Here is an 18,494-nt window from a genome sequence, read left to right as displayed (position 1 = left end):
TAATGGCCGTGGGGCCGGCGCGGGGTTTTTAAGCGCTCCGCGTGCGGGAAATAAAGCGCTGGGATTCCCCCGTGCTCCGAGGTCGCCCTGTGTGTGTCCCCTCCCGTCAGAAGAGTTAGGCAAGCGCGCCGGGCAGGCACCCAGCCATGCGCCGTGGGGCTGACGCGGCTCCCGCGCTGTGGGGTGCTGCTCCTAACGGTTCCCACGCGCGGGAACATCCCTGGCTCCAGGTAGTGAGGGGCCACGATGCCCCATCTGGAGCTCCCCAGCTCCCAGCCAGACACAAAGCCTGGTGGAGCACCCGCCGGTGCCTCCTCACCACTGCAGGCCCTTTTAACCGCTCGCCCTTCGCCTTGTGCAGCTCATCTCGTGCTGCCCTCACCCCTGCTCCTCACCCCTGCTCCTCACCCATACCCGGTTATCCCTGGCCTCTGCTTCCCTCTGCCCACTGAACAGTCGGAGGCACCAACCAGAGGCTGGAATCCTCTGGGCATCACCCAGTCCGACCATCCCGCTCAGTCACCCGGAGCGCTTAGCCCAGGGCACCRTCCAGCCAGCTCTGGGACATCTCCCAGGATGGAGACTCTCTGGGCAATGTGTTCCAGTTACCCTGACAGTAAAGAAACACGTTTGTGGTTTTTAATCACGTTCAGAGGGAACTTCTTGTGCTTCAGCCTGACCGTTGCCTCTTGTCCTGTCACTGRGCACCACTGATAAGACACTGGCCCCATCCCCTTCGCACCCTCCCTTCAGATACYTATGGCCATTGATAAGTCACCCCCCTCCAATCTTCTCCATGCTGAACAGCTCCAGCCCCATCAGCCCTTTCCCACAAGGGGCTCATCCCCTTTCCCCAAGCTTTCCCTCTGGTTTCCTCTGGCACAGGGACATCAGTTGTGGCACCACATTGATGCTCCACCCTGGAGCATCCATGAACAAGGAACGGGGTGCTACCATGGAGCAAAAGCAGCTCTCCAAGTTTTGGTGCCTTCCCAACCATGGCAGAGGGATCCAGGTCCACTTGGGGCTGCCCATAGATTCCAATCCCAACACCCAAACAAAATGACACGTGGCCATGAGGAGGAGGAGGAGGAGCAGGGTGTTATCCCAGAGCTGGGAAAGCCAGACTGCATGTCATTGCCATGAAAATAAAAGGCACCTAGAGCACGCAGCAGCATGGAGGGGGCCCTAGGGCACCCATGGAGGGGCTTCCTTGCCTGTCACAGTGACTCAGTGACATCTGAGGCCCAAGCAGCCCCTCGGCTATTTGCTTCCGTATGAAACCCACCCATTTTTTCACACATTTCCTACAGAAGTGCTGAGCTGCTCTCAGAGGAGGGCAGCAGAGGTCCCCAGGTGCCAGCACATCCCTCCGCCAAGATCCTGGCTTGGGGTTTTGCTCTTTCTTGTCGGGATGCCTGAACCACTGGGGCTTTTTCTTTCACTGGCCGTCATCTGCAGGGATCCGGGGGAAATTGAGGCTTAGGGAGCAGCAAAATCCCAGCAGCTCCAGGGAATATCTCAAGCTGTGCCAGCAATGGGAGGCTTCAAGAGCAGCCTCAGCCTGCCCATCCACAAATCCCTCCTCCCCAAAAGAGGCCTTCTCCTGAGCTCGACCTAGGAGCGCGGGTCTGTGGGCCTTGCAGCAAGGCCGGCCCCGTAGCAAGGCCGAGAACATGGCGGGACYGGCCGGCGATGGCCCGGCCCCACGCTGACGAGCCTGTGATAAGGCACCGGCGCGGGCACGGGCGGCAAGCGTGGCCCTATCTGGCCCCGCAGCCCGGAGGGGAGGCGCCCGCGGGCCCTGCCCAGCACACGCTGCTCTGCCAGGCCGCTATCGCCCGCGGCAGCAGCGCCGCGCCGCCTTGGATGGGCCCCGCTCGCCCCAAGCAACTCRGGCCTCCCAGGGGGCCTATGGGGGTCCCCTTCCCCAACCATCTTCCTTGCAGTGCCTTCCTCTGCTGAAGCAGATGAAGGTCCCCTCCTCTCGCCTGGGCTCAGCCACACAGATGGCAGAAACCCACAGCTGGGACACATTAAGCCATGATGATGATGATGATGATGATGATGATGATGATGATGATGATGATGATGATGATGATGTTAAGCAAGACCTGTCGGAGACATAAGCCTTGAGGGCCCGGCAGACGAGGAGCTTATGAGAACAAGCTCCTCATTTGTTTTCAGTAGGGACTTTGCTGCCTTCTTAGGGGGAAAAGTGCTGGAAAACCACACACTGCAGCCCCAGGGAGCCAGGTCTCCACTTCTCGTAGCCGTGGGGATGTCCCCATGCCCTAGCGGAGCACTGTGTTCTGTGCTGCTGGCCTGTGCAGCCGCAGTAACCCAGGGCAATCAGCAGAAGCCCACGCTGCGATCACAGGACGTGTTATCTCAGCACTAACAGGAGCAGAGCCAGGCCGGTAACGAGCAGAAAACCACGAGCTCCACCAGAGCCCCTGCCTTAGACCCCAAGGCTGCCCAGGGCAGCTCCTGGGCTGGCCAAGTGAAGGGGAGTGGGAAGGTCAGAGCAGACCTGTGGGGCTGGGCAGAGGCTGAGGTAGGACCTCAGCCTGGCTTCAGACTCTCAGCACCTCCATCTCCAGAAGGAGGCCGGGAAAGCTGTAGCAGCTCCACAAACAGCGCCCGGGGGAAAGGCAAGTGTCTGGGGCATAGAGGTGTCCTGAAGAGCTGAGGGTCAGGCTAAGCCCCGTGCCCAAGTGTGCACCATGGCTGGCCCCACACAGGCCATGCGCCCAAGGTCCGGGGAAGAAAAATCTCCCAAAAGGGGCCTTGGCAGGAGAGAGGAAGGATCCCGCGCTGGATGGAGGAGGAGGGAGACGGGTACAGATGAGGAATGACTTAAAAGTAAACTCTTTGGTCCCTGTTCTGCAGGGAATACGCAAGGGACAGGGTGGCAGGTGGAGGAACCCTACAGAGAAACGCCTGCTGGGAACGGCTTGAGACAGGGGTTTCCAGAGAAGACCCAGGGKACTGAGGGGCTCCCAGGGATCCGGGGAGCTGGGAACACAGAATTTGGGAAGCACAGGCCACACAGCCCCTTGGGGGGACGCATTTCTATAGCATTCGTGGAAAATTCCAGCCCTGCTTAATCTCCTGGAGCTCCCGGGAGATTGTGACACAGAGAGAGGGCCCAAACAGGAAAGAATTAGAGGCAAATGCCTCTCTTCTGGCAGCGGGGAGCCCGCGGCAGCRCGGAGCCGCCAGCCCTGCCTCCCCTCCTCCGGCAGCCTCTATAAACACCCGGGGCTTACTCACAAGATTAGCAGGGAACGGGGCAAAAGACAACAGAGTCGCTTTTGTAACGCGGAGGGGATTAGGGCATCAAGTGACCAGCCGCGGCTCCCAAGTGGGTCTCAGCGCGCCCCGTCTGCCGGCTTCAATCCCCAAGGGGCGGCGGGCCACGAAGGGCCGGGCCAGGACACCTGCAGGAGCTCGTCCCGCTCGGGAGCCCATCGCCGTAAGTACCCAGCGCGGCACGAGCTGATGGGCCCCTCGACGCCGCCACACTCGGCCCGTCTATCCGGCGTCGCGAGCTCGTTCTCCTGGCGCTCCGGCTCCCCGCTGTATCCATGGGGGCTCCCGTCCGCTCCCGGGGAAACCTCCCTGCCCCTGGGGGCTCTCCCAGCAGAGGAAGCTCCGGGTGGGCGGCGCACGCACCAGCAGCTCGCGCGGCCATGGGGAACGCAGCCCCACGGCCCGAGCGCGGCGGCGCCGACCTGGGGGACAGCCATTATTTACACGGAGAAGAGCGGAGGTTTTCCATGTTTGGTAAAAGAGCGGATCTCTATTTGAGTTACGCAACGAAAAAGCGCTTGCTTTCGGGGCCCAGAGCACGGAGAAGACGGTGGCTTCCCGCCAGCGGCCCCCAGCGAACGGGCGCTTCTCACCGCGGTGCCGCCTCGGCCCCTCTCATGGGCTCGGAGACGCTCCGAGGGCCATCGAAGGGCRACCCAAAGCGGGAGCAGTGCCCAGCAGGCAAAACTGGGACCACTTTGTGGCTCCACTGGTTTTCCGTGTCCATCCCACCGAGCGCCAGGTCACTGGGGACACCCCGATCCCCTGCAAACCGTGTGGCCTTCACTGAGATTTCTCTTCATTGGAAGCAGGGACCCAATTTCCCCTGCCCTCGGCTGCTGTACGTACCAATGTGTAGGTGGTGGCTCCATCACTCAGWGCCCCTGCACTGTTAACATTAGTGCCTCTGTTAGAGAAATGCCGGCACAACGAGGAATAACAGCATCATCCTGGTGGGAAAAGACCTTCGAGACTGTCATGTCCAGCCTACATGACCTATGGGCCTTCCTTCATACAACTTCACGCTGATGCAAATAGCCCGATTATTAATTGGTGATAAGTAATTACTTACCCAGGGTTAGGGTAGAAGCCCGTGCTCTGGCTGGGAGGCAGCCCTGGCGCCTGGGTGCCTTTTCCCTCCCTCGGGAATTAATGTCCAACGTGTGGTTGGAAGAGCGGGTCTCACGCAGGGAGGGTGGTTCTGCTGCCGGACCGGGACCAGCACCGTCCCCAGCCCACAGCTGGAGACAGCGGCCCTACGGGTGTTGCAAAGCTTGGGGTAGCACCSCGGGACCTCTGTCCGGGTTCTGGCCTCCCTTTGGGATTTCTTTGCCCAGGAGGGCACTTCTCGATGAGCAGATTTGCAGAAGGGGCTTCTCTGGAGTCAAAAATAAGAGAAAAAAAGAAAGCCGCGAGTGACTTGGGAGGCTGTGACCTTGGAAATTAACCTTAAGCAACCAATTTGTGGCAGAGAGAAGCATCATGTGAGCACTGTCCCCGCAACCAGCCGGCTCCAGCTGCAAATCGAACACTAAAGCCAGGTTTCCCCAGCACATACGTCCTCTGTCACTGTAACCCGCTCCACGTGGTTCAAGGACAGCGGGAACATGGAAAGCTCATCAAAATAACTGCCTGCCAGGATGGGTTTCCTCCCGRTCTCTCTCAGTCTTACCTGTATTTCGATCTCATTTTCCATCCTCTTTAATTACCATGTGTCTGTTTCCTTCCTCCCACGTCCTCGCTGCCCTTGCGTCTCCCCTGCCGCCTTGTCCCCGCCAGGCCCTGCCATGACCGTCACCTACACCAACCGCGTGGCCGATGCCCGCCTGGGCACCTTCTCGCAGCTGCTGCTCCAGTGGAAGGGGAGCATCTACAAACTGCTCTACTCCGAGTTCCTCATCTTCATCGCGCTTTACTTCACCATCAGCCTCGTCTACAGGTGAGCACCCTCCTAGACCCACTGAGGGATCCCTGAGCCCTCACGCTGTCCCGAGCGAGAGCCACGAGGGCAGTCCCTGGCCCGGACGCTGTCGCTGGTCCCAGCGCCGCCTCCGTGTCTGCTCCTCAGGCTGCTGCTGAGCGAGAGCCAGCGGGTGATGTTCGAGAAGCTGGCGCTCTACTGCAACAACTACGCCGAGCTCATCCCCGTGTCCTTCGTGCTGGGTGAGGAGCCCTGGGAGTGCGGGGAGGGAAGGGGAGGGAAGGGGCCCGCCTGGATAGAGCTGGGCATGCAGGAGAGTCCCTGTCTGAGCGGGCCCTTCGCTCTCCCCACGGAGGCTCCATCAGCGTGTGTCCCAGATGGGCTGACATGTCCTGGGATCGTGTGGGAAGGCCCAATAGCACCAGGAAAGCCCAGTTTGCACGTTCCGCCTTTGGCACAAAGACCTGGATTGCCCCTGGCCCTGCCACCCCTGCACGAGCACCCGCATCTCCTGCTCTAGGTTTCTACGTGGCCCTGGTGGTGTCCCGTTGGTGGGCGCAGTACGAGAGCATCCCATGGCCCGACCGCATCATGAACCTGGTCTCGTGCAACGTGGACGGGCAGGACGAGTACGGGCGGCTGCTGCGCCGCACGCTCATGCGCTACGGCAACCTGTGCAGCGTGCTCATCCTGCGCTCCGTCAGCACCGCCGTCTACAAGCGCTTCCCCAGCATGGAGCACGTGGTGCGGGCAGGTCAGTACCCGCGCGGCCTTCGACGAGGCCCTGAGCTGAGCAGTGCTCCACATCTCCCAATGGGGAGACCTGCCCCATCGCCTGGGCCCCTTTCACAGTCCAGAAAGAGGCACGAGGACACCACTTAGCCCGATTGTCACAGACACCCGGAGCAAGGCTGACCAGGGCACCCTTGGCAGCACCACAGCATCCCACTGGCTGTGTTGGGGCAGAGGAAAACAGGCTGCAGGCATCCAGAGGGAGATGGGATGAATCCTGCCCCTCTCGCCGCTGTAACTCAGCGTTTCACCACTGAGACTTGTCCTCTTTTCAGATGTCTCCCTAATAGCGGGTGCCTTCATCTCTCCCATGATTACAAGCAGTGTTGGCCACATGAAATTCAGATGTTTTCATTTGAGATCAGGTTAATCCCCCCTGTCCTCTACAGCCATCCCTTCCATGTCTCCTCTTTCCCRCTCAGGCCTCATGACGCCTGAAGAACACAAGAAGTTTGAGAGCTTGAACTCGCCCCACAACAAGTTCTGGATCCCGTGCGTGTGGTTCTCCAACCTGGCGGTGAAGGCGCGCAACGAGGGGCGGATCCGGGACAGCGTGCTGCTCCAGGGCATCCTCAACGTGAGCGAGCACAGGGGCACCCACCACCACCTCACCTTCTGCTCTCCACAGGGCTTCCCAGAGGGCAGGCGGCAAGTAGGGATGGGGAGGTGGCATTCATGTGCAAAGAGAACTGCATTGTTTCTGCTAACCCGAGCGAGACCCATTTGCCCGGAGATGGCATCTCCCCCTGGGCTATTGATGGCAGCTCCCTGTGGGGTCGGAGACACTTTGTGCCTCATGTGCTGAGCTGATCCTGTGGCGAGGAGATATAGCTAGAAGTGGGGAAGGGAGCGGGAGCTGAGCTGGAGACCCCAGGCAGCAAGGAGCAGGTCCAGGGCTAGCTGGGGGACCGGGATGGAGAGCGCCCGTGCCCGCAGTGAGGCGACAGGAGCTTGGTGCCGACGCTGCCTTGCTCTTCTCCACACCAGGAGCTCAACACCTTGCGCAGCCAGTGCGGGCGGCTCTACGGGTATGACTGGATCAGCATCCCCCTGGTCTACACGCAGGTGAGGCCGCCCCGTGCGCTGCCCGTGCTGCCGGGAGGCCCGCGGATGCCCAGACCCCCCCACAATGCAGGTGCTCTCCCCAGCACGCGCTCACATCAGTGCTTTGTTCCCATCACTTAAACACCGTCACCTCTACCCAGGCACGAACCCTCCAAGGGCAAAAGATAACGCAGATGCAGTGAAAACAGAGACGCGGAGCCCCCGCCGCCGGAGCCGGCTCCGCGCACCAGCTCCGATGGCGCCGGGCCAGGGCACACGGCAGAGCCGCGCTCAGTGCCCAGCAGCTCCCGGGCAGCCGTGGCAGCATCTGGCTGCTCCCCAGCCCCACTGCTGATGCTGCCGGCCCTGCTCCGTGTGGCTGCAGCTCCACGGGCAGCGTCCGGGCGCAGTGTCCTGTGCGCCACAGAGCGCAGTGCTCGAGCGGTCGTCACTGAGGGTATCCCGAGGGCTGCGGACACAGCAGCCCCGCTCGCGGCTGGCAGCGCTTTGCAGAGGCCCTGGGAGGCCGCTGGCTTCTCAGCTCCTCTGGCCTCTTTCCCAGGTGGTCACCGTGGCTGTTTACAGCTTCTTCCTGGCGTGTCTCATCGGGCGGCAGTTCCTGGACCCAGAAAAGGCCTATCCCGGCCACGAGTTAGATCTCTTTGTACCTGTGTTCACCTTCTTGCAGTTCTTTTTCTATGCTGGCTGGCTCAAGGTAAGCGCGGGAAGACGTGCCCAGAGCTGCAACTGGACCCACACAAGGGCTTTCCTGGGCTGTGCTCACCAGCAGGGCTGGCTATTGCACTTGGCCTGCGGGCAACGGGGCAGGTCCTGGCCGCGGGGCAGAGCCCTAGCCAGCACACCCGTCCGGTGCAGGGCGCAAGGGGAGCAGAGCAGCATGAGGGCGATCGCAGCGGGAGCTGGGGAACTTGCACCAGCTCCAAGGACTTCCAGCCATGCCCGAGCCTCCCCGTTTTCAAGCTGCCCCTCGTTGGGAGGGTCCCGGGGCTCCGAGTTTGGGGCATGTCCCTTCCCGTGCGCTCTGCACACGCAGGTGGCTGAGCAGCTCATCAACCCTTTTGGGGAGGACGACGACGACTTCGAAGCCAACTGGCTCATCGACAGGAACCTGCAGGTAGAGCGGCGGCGGGCTCCCTTCCCCCGGCCCTCTGCTCCAGGGTGCTGCCCGTGCTCCGACGGCCCCAGTATCTCCAGGGGAGATGGGTGGGCAGACAGGGAACAGAGCACCCAACTTCCCCACACGCAGCAGAGAGAGGGCAGCCATGGTCCCGGGCTGTGGAGCTCTCCCGTCCTACTGAGCATTGCCCTCTGAACATCTCCTCCAGCACCGCCTTCCCCCCAGTTATTCACCCCTGTGCCGTCCCCGCTGTGCTCCACAGGTCTCCCTTATGGCAGTGGACGAGATGCACCAGGATCTGCCCCTTCTGGAGAAGGACCTGTACTGGAATGAGCCTGACCCGCAGCCACCCTACACGGCAGCCACCGCTGAGTACAAGCGCCCCTCGTTCCTCGGCTCCACCTTTGACATCAGGTGAGCGCGAGCGGAGCGCCGAGGTGGACACGTCCACCCATGGGTACAGCAGAGCGGGGATCTGCAGCAGGGCACCCCCAAGGACGGCGTGAGGAAACAGCCTCCTTCTCCAAAGCTTCTGAAATCTTGCTCTGACAGAGCTTTAGGCTCAGCCCAAGGTGAAGCCCAGCATCTGCCATGGAAAAAGCTTCCTCTAGGCACTTACACCACCCGCCTTGTGGCAGAGGGCATCTTCTGCCTTCCTCAATGCACATCTGAGTGCAGGAAGACAGAGGTTTGCCAGCAGCAGCGCCCGTGCTGCAGCCCACCAGAAGCTGCCACGCACCGCAGCTGCGTAACCGGCCCTCTTGCCTTTCCCCAGCATGCAGAAGGAAGAGATGGAGTTCCAGCCGCTGGAGCAAATCAAGGAGAACGAGGAGGCCAACCACTCCACGCCGCTGCTGGGACACCTGGGCCGCCTGCTGGGCGTCCACTCGCCGACCTTCTCCAGGTCGTCGTCCCGCATGAACCTGCTGCGCCGGCGCGGGGAGCCCCCGTCGCCCTTCGCCCACTACACGTACCAGGACGTGGCGAAGCCCGGCAGCCCCTGCGGCACCAACCAGCCGCGGGGAGACGCCAGCGCCCAGGAGCAGTGGGATGGCGAGGACGGAAAGCTGAGGGACTTTGATGCCTTCATGTCAACCCCCTTCTACGAGAGGCCCGGCTTCTACAGCGCCCCGCAGACCCCCATCAGCTCCATCCCCATGATCTTCCCGTCAAGGCGGCAGGGCCGCAAGAAGCCGCCCGCGCTYTCCAGCATCGCCGCGTGCTCCACATCTCTTCGGGACGTCGTCGCCAACTCGCCTTCCAGGGTGAGCGACACCTACAAGAGCCAGAGCTCCATCGGCTCCGCGCTGAAGGAAACGTTCGTCTGGCCCGCGGCAGAGCGGGGCAAAGCGCCCGACACCCTCGTGGTGACCGTCGAGGAAGAGCAGAGCGGCCTGAGCAATAGCAGCAGAGAAGCTGCCGCCTTGGGGAGCCCGGGAGCTCAGTCCTCAGCGTCAGGGAGCCCTAAATTCCCCTGCCTGGCAGACTCCCCGGAGCACGAGAAGCAGGGCAGCTTCAGGAGCCTGAGGAGCCCAAAAGGCTGCCCCCCTCCCTGGCTGCCGCTGGAGAACGCAGCGGCCGCCACCCCCRGCTCGGAGCACTCGAGCGCCTTTCACACCCCCAGCAACAAGACCCCCGGCGGCAGCGCCTCCCTCTGCTTTTCCTTCACCCCGCTGACGTCCCCCGTGCTGGAGAGGTCCCACGCGGGGAGCGCGGGCCCTGACGCTCACAGCCTGAGTTCAGAGGAGGCCACCACTGCTCCAGAGCAGCATCCCGAGGTGCCAGGGCTTGCGAGGGACAGCGGGAACRGCAGCACCGCCCTCCCTGCCGCCAAAGAGCCGAGACGCGCCGAGAACCCTTCTCCCAACGACTCCGGCATCTCCCTAGCGGAGGGCGACTACGTGGGGCTCATGGAAGTGATCTTGGAAACGAGTGAAGGCGCCTGCGATGAGTAGCTCCCTGATGGCAGCTCCGTCACGTCAAGGAGCTCCCTGATGGCAGCTCCGTCACGTCAAGCAGCTCCCCGACGGCGGCTCCAGCCCATCGAGCAGCTCCCTGACAGCGGCTCCATCACATCCAGCAGCTCCCCGACGGCAGCTCCAGCACATCGAGTGGTTCCACGACGGCAGCTCCAGCCCGTCGAGCAGCTCCCTGACAGTGGCTCCATCCCGTCACAGCATCCTCACGCCCATGGGTTTGGCAGGGTACTGCAGGTACCTCACGGTGGAACAATGGCCCTGCTCATGGGGAACCTCAAGAGGGGTCCTCAGGGAGCTGGCGCACAGACACAGACCCAAGCAGAAGTGCCACTTCCTCCCCAAAAATACCCATCCATCCTCCCTGCAGGGAGAGCTGGAGCCTTGCGGGACGTTGGGTAGCGAGCAGGACATGGGGGCAGGGCTGGCCCCAAAATGGGAGGCTCAGGGGTGTCACTCCAGACATATTTAGCTGCCTGGGGTCACCTTTGCAAGCCCCACATCACAGCTGCCTCCCACAGGACAACACTCCCAGGCGGAGCAGCAATTTCAAAGCTCCGAGTTCTGACTAAGCTCCCCTAATAAAAGCAAGGCTGAAGTCAAGGCAAAGCAGTTTCATTTCCTCATTTCCATGCAACAAGGGGCACGCAGAAAACAAGCCCTTGAGGACAGCAGCAGAGCCAGGGCCTCTCACACCCTCCTAGTCCCCTATACCCCAACAACTACCCACCCTCCCTCCTCCAAGGGTAGCAGCTCAGCTGCCCCACACCAATTCCTGCACTGCTGCTGTCTCCACCTAGCCCCATTTCTTGCACATTAATCGGAGCAGCTTTCACTGCGAGACCCTTTTAAATGGAACTTTAAACAGGGGGCAACTCCTGCAGATCCCACTGGATGGGAAATAGTAATAAAAAAAGATTTATAATAGCGCTAAGCAAACAAGCAAAACATGACCCCTCTAGAGTATTCCCTCTCATGCAAGGCCAGGCTARRGTGCTGTCCTCAACGGCACGGGGTRCCCTCCCTTCAGAAACAGCCAAAGCCACGTGGAGCCAAGTCACTTTATTGGATGCAAGGTGGTACACAAAACACGAGAGAGAAGAGGGGTGTCATTTGGTAGAGCGCAGCAGAGCRGCTCCCTCGGGCAGCTCTGCACACATGCACTGCTGGGCGGCGGGGCAGGAGGCCGCCCAGCACAGCAGGGTGGCCCCCGGGGGCTTCAGCTCTCGTTGTCGCTGTCCCCCAGGGTGTGCTTGTCGAACAGGTACTCGGCCATGCCGTATTTGGGCGCCCCCATCTTGCGCAGGTTGGTGACGTGGTCGCCCAGCTCCTTGATGGCTTTCACCTGCTCGTCCAGGTAGTGGGTCTCGATGAAGTCGCACAGCTGGCGGGAGACAAGAGTTGCCTTTAGGCTGGACAGCACTGCCTGTGCCCCGGAGCGGGGACAGGGGCTCCTCGAGGACAACGGAGCCACAGCTTGGAAGCTTCAGAAGGTGCTTGAGAAGCTCCAGCTCTGCTTCCGCAGTGCCGGAATGCACCGAGTTCTGCCCTGTTTTCTAAGAGCCTCTACCTCCCTCGGTTTTGCGCAGGGCACTTCTGGGAGCACTACGTGACACACTAACATCCTCCCAACACAGGAAAAACCCCAGTCTGGCCTTGCTGGTTCAACCCCTAYGTTTAAACTTGCAGCTGTGAAGAAACCGATGTCTTTGGCCACCATGTTCCAAAATGCTCATGCTCCATATTCAGGGAAAGGGCCTGCAAAACCTCACTCATCCATGGGTTTAAAATCAAAGCTCATCTCCTCGGGAGCAGGCCTCTTCCACAGAGCTCACATGCTTTTTCCTCTTGCTGCCTCAAGCGAGGAATCTAAGTCCAAACCCAGCAAGACCCGAACACACACGAGCAGCTGCCGCGGGGCAGGGGAGGCCTCGGGCGCCCGAGGCTCCTCTCCCAGGAAGGGGTGGCCACAGCTCCAGCGCMAGGGCCACGGCGCAGCCCAGCACCCTCCTTCAGCAGGGGCACCCGTGCACCCCTCCCAGCTCCATTCCCAGCACTTACRTGCGGGTCGTTCTTCTCCGTCGCCAGCTTGTGCAGCTCCAGCAGCGACTGGTTCACGTTCTTCTCCAGGTGCAGAGCGCACTCCATGGCCGTCAGCCCGTTCTCCCAGTCATCGCGGTCTGGTTTCTGGAAGCACAGCACCCTCGTGAGCACCCGYGGAGCCAGTGGGAGGGAGAAGCCGCTCTGGCCTGGCCTAACTCACTACAGAAACCACCTACCACACTGGGAGCTTTCTCTGCATTTGCTACTCAAATTTGKGGCATTAAGGTATTTCCAGAAAGCTTGGATCTCCCAAGGCCCATACACACATCCAAATCCATCCACATYCCCTTAAAATTGCCTCATATTTGTTTTTTTGAACTCCTGTAGTGCAGGCAGAGCTCCTTTCTCCCCTCCCATCACAAGCTAATATCACAAGGCAAGAGGATTCTGTAGGAAACACGCCAGTCTTTACCAAAGAGGTAAGTTCTGTGTACATTAAATGCAACATCAGTTACTTTCTGCTGTTCTAAATAGCCTAAAMAAAGGTGATTTGAACAAAAGACTGCCAATTAACCTGTGGGAAGCCACAACCAGGAACTGGAAACTCAGTGCGACTTCATGTCCCCAGGGTAAGCGAGTCACCAGACTAAGGAGGTGACAAGTCCTGGCAAGAGGCCACCAGCACCCGTGAGGCTCCCTGAGGGAGGATGTGCAGCAGGGCACGGCAAGGCCCTCCTCCCCTCACCTTGATGTCCTGCAGGAAGATGCGCCCGCCCCTCTGGTTCTGCAGCTTCATGAGCTTCTCGGCGTGCTCGCGCTCCTCGTGCGACTGGTGCAGGAAGTACTTGGCGAAGTTCTTCAGGGCCACGTCGTCACGGTCGAAGTAGTAGGACTGCAAAGGGGAAAGCGCAGGCTYGAGCGCTGCTCCGGGTGCCACGGGCACCGGGAGCAGCAGTGACAACGCCGCGGGAAAGCGGGAAAACCCCCTTCGCAAAGTAGCGGCACTCTGAAGAGACCACAGCTGGACACGCATTTTACCAGCGCTCAGCAGCAAACACAAGATATTGTCGTTTGCAGACAAAACGGCATCTGTGGCGGCTTGTTTGTTTTGCCCACGACACGGGGGAGGCTCAATGGGCGCCTCTGTCCCGGCGGCCGCTTGTTTATTTGCGCAGCGCGGCGGCGGGGGAGCCTCGTGGCCGCCAACGCGCGCGGGCCCCGCGGAAAGCGCCGGGCCCGCTGCCAACCGCCAGCGCAGAGCCGACAACGACCCGCCAAGAGGCGGCGGGCGCTGATAAACACCCGCCCCCAGCACAAAAAAAAATAGGGGGAATAATTAAAAACCCACCCAGCTCGGCCGCCCGCGGCGGGCCCCAGGCCCAGGCCTCGCCCCGCCCGCAGGCCGAGGCCTCGCGGCCCTCCCCAGGGGCCCCGTCCCGCCACGCGCTCCCTCACCATGCTGAGGTACACGTAGGAGGCGTAGAGCTCCAGGTTGATCTGGCGGTTGATGGCGGCCTCGCAGTCCTGGTGGTAGTTCTGGCGCACCTGGGAGAGCGGCGTTGCCATGGCGCTGGGCGGCGGGAGAGGCGGGCGCGGCCGGGTCCGTCCAAGCACTGTTGACGCAGGAACCCGCTCCGCTCTGCCTCGCCGGCGCGACTGAGCCGCGGGCGCCGCCGCCGCGCCTTTTATAGCCTCCCCCGCGCCGCGTCACCGCGCCGGCCCCGCCCCCTGCGCGGCCCCGCCCCCCGCCCCCTCCCCTCGGTTCTGCTGGCCCAGCGTGACTCAGCAGCGCGCGCGCGGGGGGCGGGGCCGCGCAACGGCTCCCCCCTCCCCCCGCCACGCGCGTGAGGGGGCCCCGCGGCGACCCCGAAAACGGCTGCGAGAAACGGCTACAAAACGCGCAAAACCCCCGGCCTTGGGGCCCACGCGACGCGAGCGCAGAGCCACGAGGCCCCTCAGCCTCGGAGGGGCCTCGCAGCGGCTGCGGGGCGGCCGCCATTGTCCCGGCGTGGTGTTTATTGCAGCGCTCGCCCTCGGACATCGGGGCGAGATGTGGGGCCAGCCTATAGCTAATTAAACCCTAAAGCTCGTTACTGAGGAGGCCGCCGAGGGACCAAAGGGCGAGAGGAACAAACCGCCCTCTGATAAAGGGGTCGTTATTTTAGCTCCTTTCAGCACTACGCAGCCATTCAGTCTCATTATTTTCACTGCACGGTGGCTTTTATTACTTTGTTTATCTTTTTTATTCTGTTTTCTCGCAGCGTTTCCCAGGTTCGAGCTTGCTCTGGCCTTGAGGGCTGGAAATCTGCTACTTAGAGGGAAATCACAGCAACACTGGGCTCCCCAAACTTCCGCCTTGGCTGAAAACAAGTGTTGAAATTCAGTGCGAATATTGCAAGCCCTGGCAATGACGCCTCTCACGAGGCTGACAATAACTAAATGTCCTTTTTTTTTCCCCCTCTTTTTCCCCTTTTTCCCTTCCCCTTTCCTCCAAGCAGCACTTTTCACAGCGCTTCATTGCAGGGCAGTGCGTGATCCCRGCCGGGTGAAGTCACGGTGCCGAGGGCTGCGTTCTCACAGTTAATTATCAGAAGCAATTAGACGTATCGCCTCCGGTGGCGCCTACCTATTGCCTTGGCAGCCTGACAGCACTTGAAATCTTTATGTTCCCCTCCCAAAGAGAGGCTTATGTAAAGGGAGAAAAAAAAATAAAAGGTAGTAGGAAGTGCTGGGCAGATCTGCGTTAGTGTTTTCATGCATTCTGCCACGTTTGCACTTACTTCCAGCACACTTGGCCAGAGAGAATTGCCAAAGGCCACCTGRAGCACAGGCTCACTGAAAAGCACATTTTTGTACTCCAGCAAGTCCTGCAGAAACTGCACACACTAAACTATTTCACTAAACGATTTATTTTCAAGTCTAAGTGTGTTTTGTGCTTACTTCCTACCTACCTTTTTGTCTGTGATTGACCAAGGAGGAAGGCTGCCCAGCAGCGTGTAAACTGCAAGCTCTTGCAGCTTGGTTTTATCCATCTGGGCTGGTTTTATCCATGAGCAAACCAGCATAAACCTCACCAGGCTGTTTCACGAAAGGCTGCGCAAGAGCATGGCTAATAAGCGCTTGCCCAAGCGGCCCATTAATAAAAGGAACGTTTCCTCCGTGAGCCTGGACACGCTGTGCCAGCCACGGTGAAATGTCAGGGAGATAAGGAGTGTCCCACATTCTGCTTTCTAGATCAGCCGCGTTGCACAAACAGGCACCTTATCTCGGGGAAAACAAGGCAAAACTCAGCCAGGACGGGGCACGTTGGGCTGTACGGCCGCGCGTCAAAACACTCTGATGACCAACACCAAGAGTGTTGGAAAGGAAGAAACAAGGGAAAAAAAAAGGAGGAAAAAAGGAAGAAAAAAGAAAAAAAAAAAAAAAAGGAATTAAAAAGGCAACTGCTCGGTCGGGCTGCTTGCTGCAGCCCACGGGCAGAAGCCGATGTATTCCCTGCCTCCGGGAGCTCCAAACCCTGAAGACAGTCCCTGTTTTCCCTTGGCCCAGCTCCCATCCGGAATGATGGGAGCAGCTCCTTGTTCACAGCTCGGCCTTTGTGTGCAGAGCAGGGCACCTCCTGAGTGACTGTGATTTGATTGCCGAAAATGAAGTCAAAGGACTGCCTGGCAGTCCCAATATAACAATATAACAATATAACAATAATGTAATTCCTCCTGACTCTGCCCAGGCCCTCCTTGTACGTGATCTGTCCGAATGAGGGCCGTTTCCTGACCGCAGGCTGAGAGCATGACTTTTACACAGCTCCTGGGCAATATCTGCAGAGAGGAAGTTCTGAACCCGGCCACAGGGCAGGCCGGTTTGTGCTGACACGGTGAAACCCCAGCGCATGACGGCGTGACGGCCGCGTCGCGCTAGACCTCCGACACGTGGACACGTCCAGCTCGCTGCAGCGGGACAAGGCAGAGGGCCCCGGGAYGCACAGATGCCTCCTTTATCACCTGCAGAAACGGCTCGGGAAGCACCTGACAGGGACACACCTGAGGAAGCCCTTCCGCTGATAAGATTATTTGKGAAAGGGAAGAAATGGAGCAAAGGAAGAGCCCGATTTGTTCGGGAATGAGCGCTCCCTGCTCACCTTCCATAGGGCAGCTACCCTGCGAGGGCAGGAAAGTCCAAGGTGGTTTCAGCCCTTGAGTCATGTTTTAGAAAACACTACACACAGCTCTCTGGAATCCCGTGTCCAGCTGGAATTTCCTCTCTTGCTTCCAAATGTTTGTTTTTCTTCTTCCATGTTCGTTCAGAGGGTTTGGGCAAGAACGACCACAGCTCTGAAAAACAAAAACCACCACAAACTCTGGCCAAATCCAGGCAGCGAGAGATAGTGAAATATGCCTCAGATATWGCACGGGCAAAAATACAGTAACGTTTTTTGCAGCTCCCAGTCCCACCCCACATGGTGAAAAATACAGTAACTCTTCCTCAAAGCTCAAAGTCCCGTAACCGAGATAAAAACGTAGGCAAATATTTGTCACAGAGACTCTGCATCCCACCCCCAAACTTGAGCTACATTTCGGCTCGCGCAACGTTAGGTAAACACCAAAGCAACCCCAAACTTGGCTCCAAAGCGGATCATGTGCCGGGGAATTTGACACTGATCTCAACTCCCGAGTTTTGGAGGCCGTTTGCTAAAAAACATCTGGGCTCTGCCTGGTGGCTGAGATAGCCTAGAAATGAGGTCCTGATGGCTCCAAACTCCTCCTCCAGGCCCCCAGTAAAACCCTGTGGCACTTCTTTTTCAGTCATTAGGGAATTCTGGGGAAATTTGGGGAACTTTTAGGGAAACATGAGGGAAAGTGAGGGTTTAGGCAGGATTTTTACTTACGGCGCCGGCTGCAAAGGGCTGGATCACGAGGCACGGCCAGTTCCTGGAAACGTCCTACATCAGAAACACAAAGGGCGAATGAAGTCACTCCAGAGAACTTGCTTCAAACACGAGAAAACAATACACAGAAATAAAACAATACATTGTTACAGAAAAAGAAAAAAGCCCCAACAACAACAAAACTGCAGCCGTCCCCACTGCAGATATTCCGTAAGCAAACCCCCACTTTGGGCAGACAAACATTTTCCAAGCTGCCTCCTTGCCCTCCAGCACATTTTTGCTCAGAGGCTGGTCACTAAACGTCCCAGGAAATTGCCGTTCTGTAATTTGCTCAGAATACCCSCTTTAATCTCATTTTTGAGATGCCTCCGGGAAAGCAGCGCTCGGAAGCAAGAGAAGGAGGCCGACACGTGCCAGCAACACAGCAAGGCCCTGCGCTACGGGCGGCCAGAAGCAAACCCCAGTGCATTTGCTAACACAAGCGTCGCGGGTCCCGTTTCACCCCATTTTGAAGCCGACCCCGCTGTTCCGTCCCCCAGGCTCTGCAGCCGGTGCCYGTGACGGCCTGGGCACTAACGGGGCCCCTTGCACAAGACACCATCGATCTGCAGAGCTGCGAAAGCCACACGGAGTCCAAGGGTGACAGCTCAACGTGGGCCACGGTCCAAAACATCTACTACACTGTCACCCTCCTCCTCTAGCCGCATATTCCCCCTTTTTCCTCCTCCCTGCATTAAAGCCTTTAAAAGCAGAGCAGGGGGTTCGTTCTCTCTCCCTGCCGTGTCCTATTTGGTGGTATTTTCCCTATTTTTCATCAAACAGGGAAAAGCTGGGGGAGCCTCTCCTGCCTTTCGGCACCGGGATGCAAGGTGTTCGGAGCGAGGGAAGGGCTGGGGGAACCTCTCCTGCCTTTCGGCACCGGGATGCAAGGTGTTCGGAGCGAGGGAAGGGCTGGGGGAGCCTCTCCTGCCTTTCAGCACCGGGATGCAAGGTGTTCGGAGCGAGGGAAGGGCTGGGGGAACCTCTCCTGCCTTTTGGCACCGGGATGCAAGGTGTTCGGAGCGAGGGAAGGGCTCTGGGTGGATCTGCTCCAAGCCGGGCTCCAAGGAGCGGCCGCGCAGTGATGGCAGCAGTCGTGGGGAAAGGGAAGAGCCGTAAAATGGGGCCGGGGGGGCAAAGCTGCTCGGGAGCCTCGGAGCAGAGTTATCCACGTCCGGGGCGCGGGACTGGGGAAGTGGCCACGGGGCGCAGCAAGGGCGGGACGGCGGCTCCCGTTACCGGCACGCGCGGGCGGGCGCCCACCTGCTCGCACGGAGGTCTGACTCCCGGCGGGACCTGCCGCACGCGGGAAGCTCCCGCTCCGAGCGGCCCGAGCCCCGC

The 18,494-nt window shown here is 59.8% G+C and overlaps 2 protein-coding genes and 1 long non-coding RNA gene across 4 annotated transcripts; 1 reads left to right on the top strand and 2 right to left on the bottom strand.

Moving 5' to 3' along the window:
- The first annotated feature begins 5,102 nt into the window (after positions 1-5,102).
- Positions 5,103-10,165, top strand: LOC112948045 (bestrophin-1-like). The gene is made up of 9 exons (XM_026040247.1): positions 5,103-5,254; positions 5,384-5,478; positions 5,757-5,990; positions 6,451-6,605; positions 7,016-7,093; positions 7,635-7,787; positions 8,127-8,207; positions 8,473-8,624; positions 8,986-10,165. Exons 1-9 carry the CDS (start codon positions 5,103-5,105, stop codon positions 10,163-10,165), a joined length of 2,280 nt encoding a protein of 759 aa, XP_025896032.1.
- Positions 10,166-11,363: 1,198 nt separating this feature from the next.
- On the bottom strand, positions 11,364-13,900 carry FTH1 (ferritin heavy chain 1). The gene is made up of 4 exons (XM_026040216.1): positions 13,685-13,900; positions 12,975-13,121; positions 12,248-12,373; positions 11,364-11,570 (listed from the first exon to the last, which is right to left on the bottom strand). The coding sequence occupies exons 1-4, from the start codon at positions 13,793-13,795 to the stop codon at positions 11,406-11,408; spliced, it is 549 nt and encodes a 182-aa protein (XP_025896001.1). The 5' UTR covers positions 13,796-13,900; the 3' UTR covers positions 11,364-11,405.
- A 605-nt stretch (positions 13,901-14,505) lies between these two features.
- LOC112948014 lies at positions 14,506-18,479 on the bottom strand. 2 transcript variants are annotated; one of them, XR_003249524.1, is made up of 4 exons: positions 18,417-18,479; positions 17,115-17,168; positions 16,368-16,560; positions 14,506-14,589 (listed from the first exon to the last, which is right to left on the bottom strand). It is a non-coding gene; the product is annotated as an uncharacterized LOC112948014 (long non-coding RNA). The 2 variants fall into 2 exon arrangements; XR_003249523.1 differs by lacking the exon at positions 14,506-14,589 and having other exon boundaries at positions 15,972-16,560.
- Between the last annotated feature and the right edge of the window lie 15 nt (positions 18,480-18,494).

Source organism: Nothoprocta perdicaria, unplaced genomic scaffold, assembly GCF_003342845.1.
Source record: "Nothoprocta perdicaria isolate Ctin4 unplaced genomic scaffold, notPer1 scaffold_251, whole genome shotgun sequence".
NCBI lineage: Eukaryota > Metazoa > Chordata > Aves > Tinamiformes > Tinamidae > Nothoprocta > Nothoprocta perdicaria.
The sequence above is the reverse complement of the archived record's forward strand: the minus strand, read 5'-3'. Positions and strand labels throughout refer to the sequence as shown.